The sequence below is a fragment of the Tursiops truncatus genome, chromosome 21 (genome assembly GCF_011762595.2).
Source record: "Tursiops truncatus isolate mTurTru1 chromosome 21, mTurTru1.mat.Y, whole genome shotgun sequence".
NCBI lineage: Eukaryota > Metazoa > Chordata > Mammalia > Artiodactyla > Delphinidae > Tursiops > Tursiops truncatus.
The window spans coordinates 29,578,493-29,601,534 of NC_047054.1; the positions used below are offsets into that span (position 1 = coordinate 29,578,493).

Genomic DNA, 23,042 nt, shown 5'->3' on the forward strand with positions numbered 1-23,042 from the left:
GGGGCACGAACCCGTGTCCCCTGCATCGGCAGGCGGACTCTCAACTGCTGCGCCACCAGGGAAGCCCAACAGTGCCTCTCTTGCAGGGGTGCCAGGAGAATTGCCCGTGGTGTAGTTACTGCACCCAGCAGACCGCTGGCATCCAGGCAGTGACAGCTACTATTAAGCTAAGTTTACCACCACTACTCCAGTCACCTCCTGCAGGAGGGACTACCAACAGCACCTGTCACTTTACAGTGAGTCTGTGGTATGGCTCATCCTCCCACCTCTGTTTACAGGTAAGGAGAGAGGCAGGTGGCAGAGCTAATAAATGCCACACCATCCGGACTCCAACCCTAAGTAAACCTGGCTCCAGGCTGTTTTCTCAGCGTCCCTGCTCTTCCCTCTAAGCTCCTACTCCTGTCCCTTCTTACCCACGACATCAAGCTGGTAGGTGTGGTTGATGCTGCCATACGCGTTCTCCACGACGCAGGTGTAGTTGCCCTTATCAGAAGGCACCACGGAGTCCATTATGATGCTCCAGGTGGCATAACGGACCTGAGCGGAAACATGCCGAAGGGTTCTACTGCGGGTCTGGAGCAAGAGGCGGTGCTGGTGCCCCGAGGCGCTTACCCTCCAATCAGAGCACGGAGGACGCAGCCCTGCTGCACAGTGACCCCAGCCCATTTATACTCTGCAAGAAGGCATCAGGCAGACGGGTGTGAGGACCCAGAAAGTCTCCCCACAAAGGTCAAGGCCATCGTGATCTGTACAAATGTGCCTTTTGCACCCTCCCAAATACACTGGGAACTTCCCCAACCCTGCACCCCTGTCCACCCTGTTCTTGTGCCAGAACAGCTCCCCGCTACGAGTCCAGCCCTGCCCGCCCTTGACATCTCGTTTCAAAGTCCATCTCCTCTAGCCCCATCTCCGGCCAAACCTGTTCTCTCCGTCCCTCTGTACCTTGCAGGTGCAGTGCCCACGGATATCTGCCATCTTATTAGACAGAATTCTGTATGGGCAGGATACTGCCTCATGAGACTCAGAGCACAGAGCCTTGCCTACAGCAAGTGTTGGGTGAATTAATTTAAACAGTTTCCATATTTTTTCTGATCTCCTTTGCTTTTCTTATACAAGAATAATGAGAAAAGAGCAGCTAAGTGAAATGGAAGAGAAACAGGAACGATAAGAATGATCAGAGACTTTAAAGCAGGGATTAGATGAAGATGTTCTTCCTGGAATTGTAAACGGGCAAAGGACACGAATAAACAATTCCCACAACAGGAAATGGAAATCGCTTATGAACACATGAAAATTCTAAGTTCGTTACTAAGCAAAAGAGCCCACAGAGAACAATGCGATACTCTCATCTATCAAATTTGTTGGCAAAGGTAGAGTGAGCTTGTCATTCTCATACTCTGCTATGGGAGGGAAAATTCATCTTCTCTTTGAGAAAGTAACTGTTACCACAATAAAATAAAAAATAAAATCGCACCCCAACTGATTACATCATCCTCCATTAGAGCAAATATCACAGTAAAATTTTATGTCTTCCCATTGTACTTTGAACTCTGTTGCCTAGTACATTTTCTGGAAAGACATGTGTTCAAGAAATGTTCATGTAATAAATGAATACATGAATGAATGGATAAAATTACCTAATTATCAGGAAAAACAAGTAATTGGGTAGCATGCATCAAGGGCTTAAAAACTGCTTACACTTTGATCTAGTAACTTCCCTCAATCTGTCCTAAAGAAGAATATTTTAAAATGCTGACATAGACTTAAGCACAAAGATATCCACCGCAACATTATTTACAGCAGTGAAAAACTGGAAAGTAACTAGCATTGCAAAATAGTTCATTAAATTATGGAACATTTTAATACCGGGACATTATAAAGCCATGAAAAATTATCTTTCAAACACATGACAAAAGATTCATGTTATAATGTTAACAACTGACAAGAAATTATACAGACGTGATCGTCCAAGTAAAAACCGTAGGTATACACAGAAAAAAAGACTGAAGAGTTTTAAGTTTATATACACTTTTTTGTATTTGAAAGATTTTTAATTTTATAGATAGAAAGCGTTATTTAACACAATTAAAGCATATAAAGAGGGATTTTCTAAGCAGCGGCTCCTGTTCCCCTGATTCTAACTTTCATATCAACACAGGTACCTTGTAGCCTCCGATCCTGTGGTCAGGCTTGAATTCTTTGCCATTTTTCAGCCAGCGCAGCGTGGGGTTCGGGGTCCCACTGGAAGGGCATTTGAACTTCACTGTCTTGGCAGCTGGCACCGCGTGCAGTTTCTTTTCCATCTTTTCTGGCGACGTCCAGTAGGGAGCCACGGCTGCCCGGGGAGAGCCGAGATAGAGAGATAGAGAGAGAGAGAGAGAGAGAAAGAGAGAGACACGGGCAGGGCCTGGTCAGGCTCAGGAGCGAGGGCCTCCGCCCTCCCGCCCACCCGCCCACCACCTGTGGATGACGCCTGCACTGCTCCGGACCCCCGAGGGATCCCAGGGCCAAGCACTGTGACCCCACATGCCCCCTCCTCCCCTTCTCCAGACAATCACCCGAGCGCCCCTCTTCCCGTTCAAACCCAACACCCAGGCCCAAAGGGCAGTAAGGTAGGAAACAGTGTCTCACGCATACGGTTTGGTTTGGTGTTATCTGTCTCTTTCTCCTCTGAAGAGGAGTCATCATCGTCATCATCGTCCTCCGAGGAGGGGAGAGCATCTACGGGAAGGAGAAAGGGGTACTGACGTCCCTCCAAGGGAACAGGGGCTGGCGAGATTCCCATCCAATCAACAACCACCCAAGGAACACAAAGGCCAGTCCAGTTATAGATGACCGCAGCTACCCCTCCCCATACTGTCCCCCGGCCCCACTCCTCCCTTAGTGCCTGTCCCTCGGAGGGAGAGACACGGTTTATTTAAGAACTGCACGCTCTGTGCGTGTTGCCCTCCTCCACCGACCCCGACGCCCTGCCCTCCTCTGCCCAGAAGAAGCCTTCACACTGGGCAGCTCCACGGCGGGCAGGTGGGCTCTCTTCAATTTAACTCCACCCTGCATTCAGAGGCTCACTCAACTCAGCATCGCCTGGATGCGCAGGGTCTCAGAACTAGCAGCCAGGGAACCCGTGTCCTCCTTTGGAAACCCAGATCTAGGCACTGCGGCCAGGAGCCATTTCCGAAGCCACGGGCTGAACGACGTGGAGTTGGATTTTTCCTAGCACGCATCTGCTGAGGTCTGGGAGCTGCCCTTCTTAACCAGAGCAGACAGGGAGCCCACAACACAGTCCGCAGCTGCCAACACCTGTCCCCAACAAGTATCCACCCCTTTTAGCATGTGGTCACCAATCAGGGTTCATGCCAGATCTTTTTCCAGTCCTTTCTAGTGCTTTTGGGGGTCTGGAGGGAAAAAAAGGAGGCAAGTCCCTCAGTTAGGGGCAGGTTCTAGATGACACCCGGGGGAGGAGATGCCAGGCCCGCACCCGGGGACGCACAAACGGCATAAAGACAATTTCAGCTCCACCTTATTTAATCCTAAGGTTTTGTACAAGTCGCATCCTACAAGTGGCAGATCCCCAAAGTCACAGAGCCCTAGGGTTCCCTGGCTGCCCTAACAGCTCTGGAAGCCGTGGATACGGCGGCGCACCTGGGTCATCCCCCATCACCCGGGGACCTCACCACGTATTCGGGGGTGCTAATTACTAAGCCCAGTACCAAGTCCAAATGGCCAGGGAGTGAGAGGGTGGAAGTTGCCTCGGCCCTCGTAGCACCCGGAGGACTGGGCAAGCTGTGGTGGAGAAATCACAGTGTCTCACTGCCCCCGATGTGTCCGCAATCACCTCCGAGGTAGGTCCCGGAAGCCCCTGCTCTCTGGCCTGAGGCCGGCACCACGGGTCACCCCTGAGAGCTAAGCCACGCGGCGGGCAGGGAGCGATGTTAGTGGGCAGCAGCTTCTGCAGCAGAGTAGGGGCAGATCACAGCCGGGCAGAGGGCCTGCCTCCCCCCCGAAACCAGCAGACAGGGTTGGAGGGCAGGGGGTCTGAGGGAGGGGGAGGGCGGGCTTTGCTACCAACCTGAGACGTTGACGGAGAAGTAGGTGGTATCGCTGCCCGAGGGGCTGCTGGTCACGCAGGCGTAGAGGCCGGAGTCGGCGGGCACGGAATCCCGCACCTCCACCTCCTCCCCCGTGATGCGGGTGCGGTTGCTTTCCACCAGCTGCACCCCGTCCCGCAGCCAGTTGATGCTCTGAACATCGTCCCGCAGCCGACAGCGGAGCTGCAGCAGGTCACCGGGGTGGACCAGGAGGGACTCCACTTCCACGGGGGCTCCCCAGGGCTGGGCTGCTGCCGCCACAGGGGCCCGGAAGAGGAAGCGGGGTGGGGGGGAGGGGGGAAAGACAAAGGGCATTATGCCAGCCGCACTGAGTTGCAGCATCCCAGGGGCTACGGAGCTGGGGAGGGGGGAATGGGAAGATGGGTCAGTCGGGAGACGGCTGGCTACCTGGGCACCCCCATCGCTTCCTCTCCACCCCACTCCTCCAGAGGGCAAAGGAAGAAAGAGGCAAAGTTAGGAAGCAGCTGCAGCAGCATTAAGCGGTTCAGGGTTCATTTCTCTCCATCCTAGGGGGGCAGCCGGCCCTTCCCAGGACCCCTGTGCGTCCAGAGTGTCCCCTCCCCACACACTCAGCTCTTTGCCAAGAGTGGCCGCTTCCCAGAGGAACACCCCGTTTGCTTCTGGCTGGGGCAGCCTTACCCCTTTCCCTCGGAACCGTTGAACAAGCCCGCCTGCCACAAACCCAGCAGCCCCCATCCACGTGGGGGGCAGTTTGTCATGGGAGGTGTCTGGGTTCAAGTGATTTAGCACTGGGGGGTCTGAGCCCCGCAATGGGTCTGATGCACAGGGTGCATATGTGGGAGAGACAGCTCAAGGGAAGGTCAGCTCAGGGGAGCCTCTAGCTAACAGGTGTTGGGCCAGAGGATTCGGACCTTTTGACTATATTAGGAACGGAGGCCGGCAGCTGCCACAAAACCCACACTTGCTCTGGCAGCAAAAGCCATTGCACACAAAGCTCCTTTCTCCTCGTCCCACTGCAGGGCTCCCCCTCTCCAGCCTCCCACCTTCCTCTCCCCTGCCCCCCTCCGACACACGGGCACACACATCTACTTCCCCTCACCTCTCCTTCCCCAGAGTCTGGGGATCCGCACACCCACCCCTCTCCACCAGCAGCACTGCACTCACGCTAACAAGAAGGCCTGAGGCCGGACACAGAAAGAGGCCACCATCCCAGGCGGACCCGTCTGCACTAACAAGGGGGAAACGCACCTCCTAGTTCCTCTTGGGACATGCAAGCCTGCTCTCGGCATCTTCTGTCCACTGTCCATCGCCCACCAGAAGAACACACCTGCTGCAGTTCCCGTCTACCACCTGACTAGTTTCTGCTGCCTTTTGGAACCTTCCTTCTTTCTCACCATGGGTTCATCACCAGAGGCTCGCCAGGGGGCCCCCTGCCCTGCAGGCCCTGATGAGCGAGGCTCTGAAAGGCACCTGGCCCTACTGCCCTGCCGGGCCTTGCATCTCTGCCTGGCTTGTCCACACACCCTCCGGTTCTCAGCCTGGCTGGAAACTGCCTCAAACCCTTCCTCTCTTTTTTGTTTGTTTGTTTGTTTTGGCCACGCTGCCACGTGGGATCTTAGTTCCCCGACCAGGGACTGAACCCGCACCCCCTGCATTAGAAGCTCAGAGTCTTAACCACTGGACCACCAAGGAAGTCCCTCAAAGCCCTTTCTGATTCCACTCTGGGTCAGGTGCTCTCCCTTCTCACTTGTCACACTGAAGGAAAGTCCCCTTTCTCGACTGGGTTGTGCGTGTGGGGACGTGTCACATTGACCTTCAAATCCCAGCACCCAGTAGGGCCCTGGCACATGACAGCTCGCAATACATGCACGCGGAATGACGTAACAATGATGCACTGTCTCTTCATCACCTTCCCTTCCAAACTCCCTCTTCTCCTTCACCACCTCATTTTAAAAAAACTCCTGAAGTCCCAAACAGGTTTCTTCTAGAAACCTCACCAATGAAGAAATGAGTGTCCTGGGAGCCAAGAACTAACAGTAGTTTTGCTCAGAGGGGCCTCGGATAAGGCTCAGAGGCCAAGGCTGCAGGCCCCGGCGCCCTTCGACCCAAGGGCTCTGTCTTAAATATTGGGCAAATATGGAGTCATCAGAAAGGGAGTGCTGCTTTCAAAGGGTTTGAAAACCACGAGGCCCGCACTCATTTATTTCTGTGAGTCACGTCAAGAGGAACGCCACCAAAGGTGAGCAGACCACACAGCTCATTAAATATAAGCTTTTGTGGGTCTTGGAAAAAAAGTTATTCTTTCCATTTTTAATGGTTTGTGGTTTTGCCAAAAGAAGGCAGAAGAAAAGCCATTCAGACTTGACCCTTCAGGAGGACAGAAGACGCTCCTGTGGATCAAATCTTATTTCCCTGCAATGACCTCACTGATTAAATATTTTGCAGCTCGTGATCTGTACCAGCCGTTGGTCAAACAGTAAACTCCGGTAAACGCAAATTCTCAGCCTCTGGCATCACAGCCTATTTTGACAGGTCCCAGAAACAAAAAGGTAGCAAGGGGCACACGGGCGTTTCCCCAGGAGAAAGCAGCAAAGGGAGACTGGTCCTGCTGAGACCAAGCTCTAGCTGATTCTAGCTTGGATCCTAAACTTCCCGCTCATTCCAACCAGGACGTGCGAACAAAACTCTCGTACGTGGTCCGTTAAAGCCTCAAGAGCCAGCTTTCTTGTCCCTGCTGCTGGAGGTAAAGCTCCCCCTGATGTTTCAGGCCCTGGTGAGCTGGTCCCATTCATTCTCCTGATCAGTATCCTGTGCTGTGTAGAGGATGTACTCTAACCCCGTGCTTGGCATTCAACACTCGTCACAGTCTGTTCCCACCTCCACATGCGACCTCGTCCGCACTTTCTGCTCCAAGTCTGAATGTTTCCTGCACGAACTGCCTTACTTCTGCCCCACAATGAAACTTACTTCTGCTCAAGACTGTCGGGCATCTCTCTAGAGCCCTCCTACCCACCTACTCAAAGTGTACCATCCGAGACACCCAGGAAGCCTTCTGCTGGCACGAGTGTCTCTACCCTCATTTTCTGTACAACAGTAACCGTCTGAACCACAACGATGCACACTCAGTTCCGTACCGTGTTGCACTGTTGCTTTTTCAAACAACTTTATAGAGATAATAATTCACTACCATAAATTACTTATTCACATAAATTCACCCATTTAGAGTGTATCATTCAATGCTTTTCAGTATATTCACCAAATTATGCAGCAATCACCACCATCTGACTTTAGAACATTTGCATCACCCCCAAAAGAAACCCTGTACCCATTAGGAGTCACTCCCTGTCCTCTCCCCCTCCCCCAGTCTAGGCAACCACTGATCTGCTTTGTCTGTATAGATGTGCCTACGCTCGATAGTTCATATCAATGGATCTGCACAATATACAGTCTTTTGTGTCCTCCTCCTTTCTTTGAGCATGTTTTCATGGTTCTTCCATGTCGTATCATGTCTCAGTACTTCATTCCTTTTAACAGCCAAATAATATTCCACTGAGTGGATATACCACATTTTATGAATCCATTCATTGGTTGATGGAAATTTGGGTGCACGGTTTCCTAACTGTCAAAAGTGTCCATGTCTCGCCTAAGAAACAGCCAGCAACTCAGGGCAGAATTGCCTATCATAGTTTTCCCACAGTGCCTAACCACGTCAGAAACTCAGAAAATACTCAGTAGGCCTTGAACTGAAGCTCGCGTCTGGCACAGACTAATTTTTGGAAGAACCAAAAACCAGCTGACGGCTCTTGGGTGATTTTTTTTCATGGCTAATAGTGCTCTCGGATGTGTGTCAAAGTCTCCACTGACAAAGCAGGTAAACACTGCTTTCGTTTAGGAGGTGATGGAACGGTAATGGACCGCTTGCTGCTTTACGGGGCCCTGCCCCTCTATGTCACCCCCTGGAGTAGCAGCCCCGACCTTGGAGAGTCCTCTGTAAGGCGGCTGATGCAGGACATCACTGCTCACCGGCCGCCTGCGACAATCACGTCACTACTCTCCATTCTCTTTTGGTCTTTCCAGGGTCCCCCATTTACGCCCTCATTGGAAAGGCCCTTGTATCTGTGGCTCCATCTCTACTGAGCTGGCCTTTCTCTGGCCGAGACCCATGGACCAGGGCTCTACGTGTTGTTAGCAGTCAAGAAAGGAGCCAACTGACAGCTTTACTGGGCTGGCCATGAACGATGAAGAAGAGAAAGCAGCTTATTGCTCAGCAACTTGAAAAGACATTCCAACTCTTGGAGCACGTGATGAACTGGAATGGGGACGCTGAGGGAGACGGCAAACCCACACACGTGCTTTATGTGTCCCGCGCTTCCTGAGGGATGGGGAACAGAGGCTGGAGGACATTTGGTATCTGGATTCCGTGGTGACCAGGCTCTGGGTACAATATGCTTGGAGTGCACTGTGGGAAAACGGTGCATCATGCTTCCACGCCCGCATCAGAGTCACCACCATCACCACCGGGAGCTAGATGGTTAGGCTTAGGGTTAGTGCTGAACTTGCACACCCTTAGAGGATTAAGGCCGTCAACAACTTGGCCATCTCTCCAGAAGACAAGGAGAGGACAAAGCCTCCTGCATAGCTGCCTGAATCTGGGGTTCAGGAGCACTGTGGTCCTGGGCAGCTCCTGGGACGGTGCAGCTGGCAGGTGGACTGTGGAAGGCTGTGCAGGCTGGACCTGGTACCCCCTTTAGTGGGAGGGAAAGGGATTCAACCCCGTCCTGCTTCTCTGATGGAGCCCCTCCATCCCCCAGGGGGAATTAGGAGCAGACAGGGGACCCAGACTTTTTAGTAATCCTCAAGGAAGCAGCTAGAGGTGAGGGGCAGTGCTCTCAAGTCTAGGAACGTGATTAACGTTCACGGGGCCCTACTGTGTCCCTCTCCCTTCCTACTTTCCTCCAAAATACCAGGGCTTTGTAATTCCCAACGAGCCAACAGGATGTAGCATTTGGCTTATGGCAGAAATCTGCCACTGTCATCTAGCAGGCAGTTCTGCCCTGGGTTCATCAGATCAGATCCAAGTTCTTGATTCTGAACTCTGAGTCTTCTCCAGCCATGGGCACCATGTAGGGTAGGGAATGGCCTTAAGGAGGCTCAAATCCATACAAACGTTGTCATTAGAAGATGAAACCCCAGTTTCCAAAAAATCCAAGAAGACAGAGGCTTTCTCCAGAACGGCTATCACTAGGTGTCTCTGTGAGCCCCTGTTACCGGGCAAAGAGATGTAAAGGATTAAACTAAGCAGCGGAAGGGCTGGTTAACCTTGTGCTAACCAGGGTGATAAGATTTATGCGATACTTGATCATACAACACGAGGCAACGGGACAGGTGAGAGAGCCCAGGACAGGTGATCCAGCACAGGCTCTGAGGTTTCAGAACTCAAGTACTGGTGGTCAGTGCAGACGGCGATGTTCACAGCACAGGGGAACATGACGGTAGGGAAAGGGAGCGAAACTTTGGGGGGAGCAGAAAAGGATGAGGTGCTTATGAGCAGTGCTGTGCCTCGGAATGAAGGGGATGGGAGATGAGGCCAGATGCATGGCCTGCTTGGAACAAAAGAAAACATAGTAGAAAACAGCCCCCAAGGTGATTTCAACTTATAAGGTGGGGGATAGAACAGAACCATTCAAGAAGTCCCAGGGAACACATTTCTCTGCAGAGACTGTGAATGCAGGCCTTTCATGCCACAAGGACGAATATACCTGAAAATGTATTACTGAAATACCATTTCACCAGCCCTGGTCCCATAAGAACCAGTTCGGTCTGGAAGTCATCCATCCCCGAGCCTCACAACTTTGCACGAACCCAGGAAGGAATAACAACATACTTGCATAGCGCTTTGCGACTGACCACGCGCCTCCCCATATATTATCTTGGGATCCTTAAACAACTCTGAAAACAGTAACACCAATGCGGGCAGTATGCTTACTATATACATCCCATATCCTGTGAACACTTTTAACACACACTATCACTGAATCCTCACAGCAACCCTATGAGGTTGATAACCACTCTTTTTTTTTTTTTTGCGGCACACGGGCCTCTCACTGTTGTGGTCTCTCCCGTTGCGGAGCACAGGCTCCGGACGCACAGGCTCAGTGGCCATGGCTCACGGGCCCAGCCGTTCCGCGGCATGTGGGATCTTCCCGGACCGGGGCACGAACCTGTGTCCCCTGCATCGGCAGGCAGACTCTCAACCACTGCGCCACCAGGGAAGCCCGATAACCACTCTTATCTCTACCCTGTGGGTATAGAAGCTGACAGCTGCTCCACAACCCTGTGGAGTGGGTACTATCATCCTCATTTTACAGAGGGGACCCTGAGGCACCTGGAGGTTCAGGATGTGTCCAAGGCGGCCCACCTAGTCAGTTAAGTGGCTGAGCAGGGATTCGCACCCAGGTGGCCTGGCTCTCCGCAATCCCCACACATCTGGAGCCCAGGTCTACCGCTCTGAAAGGCAGCCCTTATTTTCACTGTCTTTGCAATCCTTGACTTCCAGAAGACAACGGAAACGCTTTCTGGTCGGCCCCAGGGTCCCGTCTGACGGCGCCCGTGTCTCCTACCTTCTCACAGGGGATTCTGCAGTTGGTTACTTTGGCCTCATTCTTCCCTTTTCATCCGCCCCACAACTACTGCTTTATAACTCTGTTTTCTTCCTTACAAATGTACTTTCCCAGCCCTGCTGAGCTACTCGAAGTTGAGGAGCTGTGACTGTGCGCACGTGGCGGAGGAGGAGATTGTGGAGTGGGTGCGGCGGCACTGGGACATTGGCAGACCAGGGCCAACAGTCATGCCCTGTTTCGGTATGGCGCCTGATACTTCACAAGGCGCGTTTATCCACGTTCATGTTCACCTGCATTTATTCCATTTAGACACAGGACAGTGGAGGCAGAGAGACTTCTCCCAAAGTCACAAAACAGGGCTCAGCGCTGGCTCTAGGTGCTGGGTCTGCTGGGTCCTGGGCCCTTCACCCAGCACACGTGGCATCGGGAGGTACCTACAGCTCTGCCTTGGCCACAAGTATGCGGCACGACCCCTCCCTCCTGCCTGGGTCCCTGGCTCAATCCCTGACACCTCCTCTGGTCCCAACCCCTCCCTCTCGAGCGCAGCTTACAGCTGAACTGATGCCCTCCGATGACCCCTGCCTGATCCACTGAGATGATCCAGAACGTTAGGCAAAGAGGCTGGCCACCCCTTCCCTTGGGCCAGCTCTCCTGATTACACATCCCGAGTGTCGCACTCCTGGCCCTCTGCATCCCATCCCCTCAGGCCCCCCGAGAGCGCAGTTTGTGTCCTCCGCCAGGACCTGGGGGTCTCTCAGCTACCTCCTCCCACCCAGCTCTCCTGGTTCCACCTCTGCAGCCAGTACCCTCACTGCCCTTTATTTTGCTTTCTCCTAAAACACCTTGTTTTCCTATCTCTCCACCACTTCCCCAGACGTGAAAACTCATTCTCCGGAGACTTCCGCGGCTCTGTTCCTCCTCTCATTTGTAATGTGACATAGGAAATAAGCTTGTGGTTACCACGGGGTGAGGGGAAGGCGGAGGGATAAATTGGGAGATTGGGATTGACATACACACATTTCTATATATAAAACAGCTAACTAATAAGGACCTACGTTATAGCACAGGGAACTCTATTCTACAGAATACTCTGTAATGGCCTATATGGGGAAAAGAATCTGAAGAAGAATGGATATATGTATAACGGATTCACTCTGCTGTATACCTGAAACTAACACAACACTGTAAATCAACTATACTCCAATAAAAATTTTAAAAAAACTCATGGCTTTATCATGCACTCATTCAAGCTGCTCGGCTGAGGGCTGGTCCGTAAGTGCATGTCTCATCTACCCTCTGAGGTCAGGTGTGGTGTCGTGTCTATACCGCACTCCGAAGGGGACGGGTGTAGGGCTTGAATAACCAGCCCTCCACAGATCCATGCGTGTTGTCTCGGGCAGGGGCTCTCCATGGCTGTCATCCCTATGAAATCCTTTTGCTTTTGCGTCTCTGGGTTGAGAAAGTTAGGAGAGAAGGGCCATCCTCTCCGGTAACGTGGGGAACTGGTGGTCCAGGAATGTTTACAGTCTCAGCACAAACTCCCCAGAGATAAATGAGGGGGCAATTGTGGGTGGGGGAGGAACTCGGGGTGGCTTTGAAAGCAACTTAAAAGAAACACAGAACAGCCCAGTGGGGCTCCGGGAGCCCTCGGCCGAGGTTTTTATGACGTTACTTTGGCTTTGAAATGGAACTGAAAACTTACTTTAGTCTAGCAAGGCCAGGTCAGAGGGGGTTCTCACCGAAATCCCAGGGAACAACGGTCATCCTGCAACGGTGGGAGGGTCCATGGAGGAAGCCCTCCAGATGTGAGATTCCCTGGACGCGAGGCATCCCCGACAGGCAGGGAGAGCTGCAGAAATGGGGCGCACGGCCATGGGTGGGAGGGGAGCCGGGGACACCAGATCAATTAGCGGGGCCAGACACCCAGATCCAGCTGTGTTCACCGGGCCCCTGACCCAGGGAGATTTGGAGTGTAGGGTTTGTTGTTTTTTTTAATAGAAAAAGGGACAGAAGTAAGAAGGAGCATTTTGCATGCAAATGGGCCACTGCCAGAAGAGCCCATTAAAATGTAAAGACTCCACGTTCAGCCTGACAAAACGGTGCAAACTGCTGTGTTTGCCAGAGAGGCTGCAATACAGCTCCCGACAAAGGGGCCCGGCAACAATGGGAGCTGAATGGCCTCAGTCAGCAGGTCCCCTCTCGCGTTGCCATGGGGACCCCACCAGGGCTTACTAAAGGTATTTCCTGAGGAGAAAGGCAGTGCACACATGCCCAGGCAGCCCAGCTAATCCTGACAGGAAGCCATCGCCATTCAGCAGCCCAGGGGCTTGGGGCTGGGAGGTGTGTTTTGTTTTTATTAAAAAAAGATTTGGGGGCTTTTGTGTTGTCCCATCTCGTCACTGTAATTTAGCGCAGAGCCGCCTGTGCTGGCCAAAGCCACAGCCAGGGCCCTGCACCCACCCCAAGACCCCCCAAAACCAGCTCCGCAGGAAGTGGTTGGGCAGGGGAGGCCCAGCATTCTGTGCAAACCTTCCCAGAGATGTGGCGACGGGTAACCCAGCATCGAAGTGGAGTCTGGGGTTCAAGCCCCAGTGCCGGGTTCCAGCTGATGCCTCCTTGGTACCTGTACTTTCTTCCCTCCTAGGGATTGGGTAACACCCACCCCTCCCCAATACCTCCCACCACGAGGAGGAGAACACTTTCAGGCCGGGGAGAGGGCTGTAATTACGTGATTAACAAAGGAATGCGCCCAGGAGTTGTTTTTAAAAGAAATCTCCCCTCTTCCTCTCTCCCCAATGTTTACAGACGCACTCTGGGCAGAGCTGGAAAGAAAAATGCGTCCTCCACCCATTTCCCAAAAGGATTCCCGGTACCCTGGGCTGCTCTACATTACCTGGAAGAGAGAGCTGCTCTGGGAAGGGGCAAGTTCACCTAAGACGTGCAGGAAGAAGCGTAAAGAGCAAAGGTAGGTGCCTTGCAGCCACCGGGAAGGGAGGGCCTCCGCTCCCGGTTCCTAGAAGTTTGTGTCACCGGCTCACATTTGGCACCAGAGGAATCAGCCTTGGCAGATTCAGGGAAGCAAGCCAACAACACAGCTGGCGGTGGAGACAGAAATTCCTGCGTGACAACTGCCCCCCTCGGACACAGTTTAGGGTAAATTAACATTTCCTGAGCAAACTTGTATGTGGAAGGAGCTGGCCTCGGTGAAGAGGATAAAATGAAGGGGGCTCTACCCACCCAGGTCTGTGTGTTTGCAGAGCCCATGCTCCTGCCTCTAGACCTTCCGCGCAAAATGTTTTGAACTGGGTACCTCGATAGAATCAGAGTGGTTGTTCGGGCAGCATTAAGGCTGTGCCTTACAACTGCCCTGGGCGCCCGGGAAGCTTCTAGAGCCATGTTCAGGGGGGTTCCTATTTTGGAAAGAGAAGCTGGAGAGCCTTGTTCATTGATGGAAAACTTCCCCCAAAGAACCGCAAGCCCAGTAAGGACACTTGTGTGGGCTGTAAGCACAGGGGTCTGGACCCTCAGCTGGGGGACTTCTCCTGCCTTTATTACAATCACATCCTAAGCTCAAAGCAAAAGTACCACCGGCCACCAACTGTGACAACACAGAAGTAAGAACACCTTCCCCTGAGCTGTCAGGGAAAAGCTGGACAACTAGCTGAAGTGGGGTGTGCGTGCGTGTGCGTGTGCGTGTGCGTGTGTGTGTGTGTAGGGGTCCCGCTGCTCGAAGGGGAACTCAGACCCTCCCACCACTGGCCCAGAGCCCAGGCCTCCCAGCCATGTGTCTGCAGCTGTGACCTGTCAGGCACTTCCTGGTCTGGGTTCTGTAATGGAAAGATCATTAAGAGTGGGGGAAGGAGGACAGCCAAGAGGTAGCCCTGCAGCTCCCAATCCGCCGGGCGCTGACCTTAGAGTCCGGTCAGGTTCCTTGAAGAAAAGAATGCATGGCTCTCCCCCCACCCCGCCCCCTCCCAGGGCCTTGGGACGGCCTCCCCTCCCCCATGCTCCTCGGAGCTGGTTTGGGGAAGGAAGCACCAGTAGCTGCGTAGGAAAACGCTGCCGCTCCCTAAACTTGCTGATGAATTAGTCGAGGCCACAGCTGTTTCAGAATTTGCCTTTTGCCCCCTCCCCAAACCTCAGTGGATGCTTGAGAGCACACGCACCAGGGCTATCAGCTCCCCTCCGGCTCTGTGCCACCTTCCCTCCCTGGCTGGTCCCGTGGCTGCAGTGGTGGGTCTGGGTCACCATGCCCAATGCAAGGACGCTCACCACCCACTGCAGTGGAGAAAGGAAGGGACTCTTCATAAAGTGACCTATTTTTTTCAATGTTAAAGAAACATCCCTTATTTTTACATTACGAGAATAAAGGTGATAGACATCCTTTTATTTATTTTTTTGGCCACGCCATGCAGCTGGCGGGATCTCAGTTCCCCAACCAGGGATCGAACCCGGGCTCTCGGCAGTGAAAGCGCAGAGTCCTAACCACTGGACCGCCAGGGAAGTCCCAATAGACACCCTTTCAAAAGGAAATGGTGTAAAAGGTGGTTGCCAGGGGCTGGAGGAGAGAAGACTGGGGAGTTACATGTTTAACAGGTAGAGCTTCAGTCAGGAAGGTGACAAGTTCTGGAGACGGACAGCGGTGACGGTTGCACAACAACACGAATGTCCTTAATGCCAAGGACCTGTGCGCTCAAAACGGTTGAGTTTTATAGCATGTATATTTTACCACAATTAAAACAAGCACCAGTAGTGGACAGTGTTGGTTTTTTAAAGATGTTCTTACGTGGCAAAATAAATTGTCAACCCAAAATATCGGGGGGGGGGAATTTGACTGGCCCATGGAACCTGGGGCCAATGGTCTGTTCCACAGACTGGCAGGAAAGTGATGGCCCAGAGGACCCGCTGACATACCACGTATTCATTCTTCTCTTTCTCCTCCTTCACACACACTGTGAAAGTAGAGCATTTAGTACTGTTTTCAGAAACTAAAAGAGCGTGGTTTGGGGATATTTCTCCCTGAGATGGAATGGCACTCAGGCAGAGAGCAGGTAGGAGAACCAGGACCAAAGGCTGCTTGGAAGGCCAATGTCTACACTGGGGAGTCCTGTGAGCGGACAAGCTGGTTATCTTAAACAATGAGCCTCCTGTGGGAGATTCCCTACTCTGGGCAATGTCCACATTCCGGGTGTCCTAAGGGATGAGAGCCTCATTTGAAATCCTTGTGAAAACCACACAGTACCAAACTCTGCTTGAGCCCCAGGTGGTTGTAACTGGCTGGGAGCAGAAGGAGTATCTGACTGGAAGTCACTGGGATGACTGGCCCTGCCACTCCTGTGTGACCCGGGCCACATCATCTCCCCTCTCGGCCTCCATGTTCTCAACTGTGAGATGGGAAGGCTGACTGGACAAGCTCTGGGCAACTCCAACAGCTCTAACCAACATTCTAAGTTTCCGCTGGGCCTTGGGAGTTGAGTACCATTCACTACATCCCCTCCAGCCTCCACCAGCACAGGTGGCCCTCCGCCATGAGGGAGGGCAGGAGACTGCAAGTTAATTTCCCATAAGAAGAGGGGAGGGGACTCCCCTGGCGGTCCACTGCAGGGGGTGCGGGATCGATCCCTGGTCAGGGAACTAAGATCCCACATGCCGTGTGGTAAGGCCGGGGCGGGGGGGGAAAGACACATGGGACTTCCCTGGTGGCGCAGTGGTTGGGAGTCCGCCTGCCAGTGCAGGGGACACGGGTTCGGGCCCTGGTCCAGGAGGATGCCACCTGCCGCGGAGCAACTAAGCCCATGCACCACAACTACTGAGCCTGAGCTCTAGAGCCCGCGAGCCACAGCTGCTGGGCCCATGTGCCACAACTACTGAAGCCCGCACGCCTACAGCCCATGCTCCCCAACAGAGAGAGGCCACCGCAATGAGAGGCCCGTGCACTGCAACGAAGAGTGGGCCCCGCTTGCTGCAACTGGAGAAAAGCCCACGTGCAGCAACGAAGACCCAACACAGCCAAAAATAAATAAATTAAATAAATAAATATATAAAAATAAATAAACAAACAAATAAATAAGACACAAGGATGTAATGCACAGCACTGAGAATATAGTCAATATTTAAAAAAAAAAAAAAAAGAAGAGGGGATTCTGTTTTGGCCACAGAGCTGCAGCCACCAGCACCTTCAACACATGTCTCCCTTCATCTTTTCCCTCTGGCCCGAGATGTTCCAGAAGAAGCCTCAGGGCCGAGGGTATGGAGTAGCTCAGAGGCGGTGACTGGCAGAAAGCTGGGAGCCCAGGTATTCTAGAAAGATTTATTTCACTGTCCTTTTTTGATGCTCATGAGAGACTTCATGAGAACTCACTAGGCAAATAAATTTAAAAAATGGACTGGGAGTCTGAGGGTAGTGGGGAAAGGACACATATTCCGAAATAAATGCCTCTTCCAAATGTACCCTTCAGGCATTAACACAGCCTTGAGAGTGCAAATAACGTGGACGAAAGCTTTAGATGCCGAAGCGAGACCTTCAATCAGTACGTAGTCAAAGAACCTGACGCTTCTAAGGTTTAAAAACTAATTCCTAAAACCGAAGGAAAATAAACCTTACTTCCCAAAGTCGACCCTGAAGTTGGATAATAAAGGGGCAGAGATTTCCGAATGCAAAAGGACCCTTCCAGGGGCTTCCCTGGTGGCGCAGTGGTTGAGAGTCCGCCTGCCGATGCAGGGGACACGGGTTTGTGCCCCGGTCCGGGAGGATCCCGCATGCCACGGAGCGGCTGGGCCCGTGAGCCATGGCCGCTGAGCCTGCGCGTCCAGAGCCTGTGCTCCGCAACGGGAGAGGCCCGCGTACCGCAAAAAAAAAGAAACAAAAAAAAAACCAGACCCTTCCAACGATGGGAGAGCTGATCCACATTCCAAAGGTGGTGATAACTGACTTAAAGCCCCAAGCAACACAGAAGAAGGGTGTTCCAGGAAGAGGGTCTCCTTCCTTCCAGACAAGCTTTTAGACAACTTTCTACTCCTGGTCCTTCCTTCCTCCAATAAACCCCGGCAATCGGACTCAGCCCTCTTCTACTTCCTCGTTTCCCCCACCTCCCAGTACAGGGGTTAGAGCCGTAGGCACTGATATTAAATAGACCTGAGTCGAACTCTAGCTACACCATTTATTTTAGCTGTTCAACCTGGCAAGTGTTCGTTTGACCTCTCTGTGTCAGTTTCCTAAACCGTGAAATTGACACACAGCACCTACCTTATAGACAATTAATTGATATCAGATTCTCAAAGTGTGGTCCCTGGATGGCAGCATCAGCATCCTCTGGGAACTTGTTAGAACCACCCAGCTCGGGCCCCGCTGCAGAATCCAGAGCCCTGGGGGTGGAACTGTGGCAAAGGTTTTTTGTGATTTTTGTTTTTTTAAAAATTAATTAATTAATTTATTTTTGGCTGCGTTGGGTCTTTGTTGCTGTGTGTGGGATTCCTTTAGTTTCAGCGAGCGGGGCCTATTCTTCATTGGGGTGTGCAGACTTCTCACTGCTGTGGCTTTTCTTGTTGCTGGGCACTTGCTCTAGGCACGCAGGCTCAACAGTTGTTGTGCGTGGGCTCAGTAGTTGTGGCTCGCGGGCTCCAGAGCACAGGCTCAGTAGTTGTGGCTCACAGGCTCTAGAGCGCAGGCTCAGTAGTTGTGGTGCACGGGCTTAGCTGATCTGCGACATGTGGGATCTTCCCAGACCGGGGCTTGAACCCGTGTCCCCTGCACTGGCAGGTGGATTCTTAACCACTGCGCCACCAGGGAAGTCCCGGCAAGGGGTTTTAACAAGCCCACTGGGTGATGTGCCTGCCGGGAAAACCTGAGAACCACTGCATTAAGTGATATAAAGGACTCACTGTGGGGTAGCAATAATTATTTCTCACCTACTTTCCTTACCTTCCTGTTGAAAAGGATTTCATTCTTATCTTCCCCTTTTTTAAAGCTAGAAATTGTAGGTATCTTTTTTTCCCTAGTTCCTTTATTATTTAAAAAATTTTGGGGGGTAGTATAGTTGCTTGACAATGCTATGTTAGTTTCTGCTGTACAGCAATGTGAATCTGTTAAACATATACATATAGCCACTCTTTTTAAGATTCTTTTCCCAGATAGGCCGTTACCGAGTATTGAGTAGAGTTCCCTGTGCTATACAGTAGGTCCTTACTAGTTGTAGGTATCTTTTTCAAAAAAGAAAACGGATGGTTACCTCGCTGTGCGTTCATGCATGCATTCATTTCTTCAAAAAGTATTCATGGAGTGCCTAACGTGTATCAGACACTATTCTAAGGTGCTGGGGTAAACAAAGGAACGAACGACACCTCTGCCTTCATGATATATGTGTGCACACAAACGACAGTCAATCTGCCCCTTCACTTCAGGGAAGAGGCCCTCGCCTGTGGTTTCAGATGTCCTCATAACCTGAGTTTTATGTCCTTATTTGAGGTTGTCACTGGATGATGTTTTTTATTTTATTTTATTTTATTTTTTGCGGTACGCAGGCCTCTCACTGTTGTGGCCTCTCCCGTTACGGAGCCCAGGCTCTGGACGCGCAGGCTCAGCGGCCATGGCTCACGGGCCTAGCCACTCTGCGGCATGTGGGATCTTCCCGGACTGGGGCACGAACCCGCGTCCCCTGCATCGGCAGGCGGACTCTCAACCACTGCGCCACCAGGAAAGCCCCGGATGACGCTTTTTAAATGAGTCACTTATTGTATTTGCCTATGCGTAGTAAGAGCGACACTGGCCAGGGCTGGGCCTGACCCATGGTGAGGCTGGGGAAGGGTTGCCATTTGTCCTGGGCCTCCCAGTCAAGAGGGGCCTCCAAGAATTTTTGTGTTTTCCCCAAAAGGGCACACAGATAGTTACTGACAGAACTGGAAGAAAATATTTACCAAAAAACTTGCAATAAATCTGTGTTCTATTCCTGGGGCACACCTCAGACAGTATACCACAAATTAATTAATTTTGAAAATCCTGTAATTATTTTGTGACTAGCCCAACTACATCGTATTATATATATTTTTGTTTAAAACATTAATTTGTTAGATGTAAACACTAAGAAAAACAAAATTTCAGGACCCTTGTGGGGTTTTTTTTTTTTGCTTTTCTTCACGCTTTAAATAAATATTTACTGGTAGCCTCAAAACAATGCTAACGCTTCAGGCTTGCTGAACCTTCTAACATGTTTATTTCTATCCATAAGACATCGTTGGACTACTTTAGAAACATTCCAGGTGGTTTACTGTGTCCCGGCAATACCACTATATTCTAGAATAAGTGTGACCTACGAGGAAAACTCAGGTGTGGCCTCTGATGCTTTAGCGACCTCTGATCCCAGACCTACTCCAAGTAGGAGGTCTCAGCTCCTGTGCAAAAGGCAGCCTCGATGGGGTTTTCGTTCCATTGATTATTCTAAGCTAGGGAATCACTTTCATTAGGGCAGCTCACAGACCTATGACCGACGCATAACCTCGCAGCCAAGAGCAGAAGAATGTCACACAAGAAATGCACAAGCGTCTCCAGCTGCCCTTACCCCAATCACACACATGGACATACCACCCCCGAAAGGGAGGTGAAGCCCAATTCCTGTGAGATAAAAGGGACGGACCCAGCAATGTTTAAATTCACATGTTGGTCTGCCTGTATTTCAGGAAGAAACCCAGTTTGATAGAGGGACATAGTATAATACACTGGAAAAAAAAAATTGGAGTCAGACCTACCTGAACCTGAATCCCACTTTCACCGCCTATCAACTAGACGACCTTAGACAAATTACTTAACTCCCTGAACCTCAGTTTCCTCATCTGATTTTGAAAATAAAACCTATGGCCATGGGATCAATGTAGAGGTAAAAATATGTAAAGGATGTGGAATGTGAAAATGTAATAAATAGTGTTTATTAATTATTATTTTTAAAGACCTTTACTGGTATTACCTTTCTGGGGCTATTTGGTACTGGGTAATCACAACTTTTAGAATATAAGTATCCTTGGATACATGGGCAAATTTTATTTGTAAAAGTATGTTCACTTAAATGCAAACTATTGAAAATAACTTAAGTGCCCAACAGTAAAGGCCTGGGTAAATAGATTTTGCACATCCATACTACTACATAGTTACTTAAGCATGATGGAAACGTCTCTGCATGGCAGGAAGTACCTGCTTACGTTACAAACCAGTATATAACATATAAATTCCATTTTTGAAAAGTTATGCTTGTATAAATGCAGGGAAAAAATCTATATAATTAGATTCACCAATAACAGTGATTATTTTTGGATGATGGGCATATAAGAGACTTTCTTTTTCTCTTTACAAGTCTATAATTTCTAAATTTTCCACAATGAACCCAGATTGCATATCAAAATATCCATGTTTTAAAAGAGCAATAAAAACATTCTTTCTGACTGCATACAACTTTGCTCTAGTGGAGGAAACAGCCATATGTTAAAAACTTCATAATGTGGGCTTCCCTGGTGGCGCAGTGGTTGAGAGTCCGCCTGGCGATTCAGGGGACACGGGTTCATGACCTGGTCTGGGAAGATCCCACATGCCGCGGAGCGGCTGGGCCCATGAGCCACGGCCGCTGAGCCTGCGCATCCGGAGCCCGTGCTCCGCCACGGGAGAGGCCACAACAGTGAGAGGCCCGCGTAACGCAAAAACAAACAAACAAACAAAAAACTCCATAATGTAAGGCAGAGGAAAGTAAGTGCCAGATTGAAAGTTACACAGAAAGGGGGTGGGGGGGGGGAAAGGAGTGATTAATTTGGAGACAGAGGAGGGCTTCAAGAGGGAGGTGGCCCTTAAGCTACTCCTTAAGCTAAGAGTAGAAATTACAAACAGTGAAAGCAGGAAAGGATAGGGATGGACATTTCCAGCTAAGGGACCAGGATAAACAGTTGTTATGTATGAATGTGTATGTTGTATTAAACAAGGGAAAAGGAAGTCTTATTTGGCCAGATGGATGGATGGATGAATGGGAGACAGGGAGGAAAGGAAGGAAGGAAGGAAGGAAGGAAGGAAGAAAACTAAATCAGTAAACAAATGGTGAAGGGACCACTAGCCAGGGGCTAGTTTTCGTCTGTAGAGAAAACAGAGGAGGGGCTAAGCTCTAAGTTCAACTTTCTTTGTTGATCAAATATATGACTCTCCAGTATTCATGGTTTTTAACCTCTTTCCCTGCCCAAGCTCATGACCACTAATGTTCACTCTTCGCCGAACTCCTTGACCCTCTCACCCACTTGAGGCTTGACGCACCTACACATCCAGGGCCTGGGAAACACAGCCACATTCACACCAACATTCACCTTCTTTTACACCACCCATCCCAGGAGCCTTGGCCACGATACAACACGTGGGCTCAGGAAGGAGCACTGAGTTTCGAGCTCCATCCGAGCCAACGGTTCTCGTGCTTGGAACTGACTGGACAAACCCCTCTCCCGAGGTTTCCGGTTTGCAAGGAGACAGCCTTTAAATGAAGGCAGTGGGCACCTCGTTTGGCAAGGGGGCAGGGGAGGGTCGGTGCGAACCAAGAACAGGAGACGGGGGACTCAGGGTACAAGCCACAAGCAGCCCATCAGGCAAATGTCCCCCCGACTTGGCCGTCAGCGGCTGTAAGTCAGAGCAAGCCCCCAAGTTCAGAAGCAGCCCACAGTCTAGAACAGCGGTCCCCGACCTTTTTGGCACCAGGGACTGGCTCCGTGGAAGGCACTTTTTCCATGGACCGGGGTGAGGGAGGGGACGGTTTCGGGATGATTCAGGCGCATTACACTTATTGTGCACTTGATTTCTATTATTATTACATTGTAATATATAATGAAGTAATCATACAACTCACAATAATGCTGACAGGAGGCGGAGCTCAGGCAGTAATGGAAGCGATGGGGAGCAGCTGTAAATACAGATGCAGCTTTGCTCACTCACCCCCCCCTCCCCTCCTGCTGTGCGGCCCTGTTCCTAACAGGCCACAGGCCAGTACCAGTCCGTGGCCCGGGGGTCGGGGACCCCCTGGTCTAGAAGGCTTCTCCTAGGAGGAAGCAGTTTGGGATTTACTCCAGGCCTTAAGAGACCAGGTAGAGCAGTTAACTTGCTGCTGAATCACTTGGGGGGCGGAGGTCGGGGACAGGGTGGGCCGAGAGAAGGGAATGCTGGGCGTAAGTCTGGATGAGCCTCCTCTCCAGAATGAACGGGGCGGCCTGGGCAGCTGAATTTGGGAGACCAGCAGTGCCAGAGCAGCTGGACTTTCCCGGTCAGCAGGGAAACAGTTGTCTCGTTGCCAGGCTTTGGGGAGGGAAGAGGCAAAGGTGGCGTCTACAGGGGGAGCTGGAGCCC

The 23,042-nt window shown here is 51.3% G+C and overlaps 1 protein-coding gene across 4 annotated transcripts in view; it reads right to left on the reverse strand.

Annotated features, from left to right (window-relative positions):
- The window catches only part of NSD3 (nuclear receptor binding SET domain protein 3), a 183,582-nt gene that overhangs the window by 146,125 nt on the left and 14,415 nt on the right, over window positions 1-23,042 (reverse strand). Inside the window, exons 3-6 of one of the 4 annotated variants that reach the window (XM_033848821.2) lie at window positions 4,070-4,336; window positions 2,638-2,721; window positions 2,163-2,335; window positions 414-537 (exon numbers count right to left, since the gene is read on the reverse strand). In XM_033848821.2, coding sequence (XP_033704712.1) covers window positions 414-537; window positions 2,163-2,335; window positions 2,638-2,721; window positions 4,070-4,336 — 648 coding nt within the window. Of the gene's footprint in view, window positions 1-413; window positions 538-2,162; window positions 2,336-2,631; window positions 2,722-4,069; window positions 4,340-23,042 lie in introns of all 4 variants that reach the window. The other 3 variants (XM_033848820.2, XM_073798587.1, XM_033848828.2) reach the window with 3 other exon arrangements.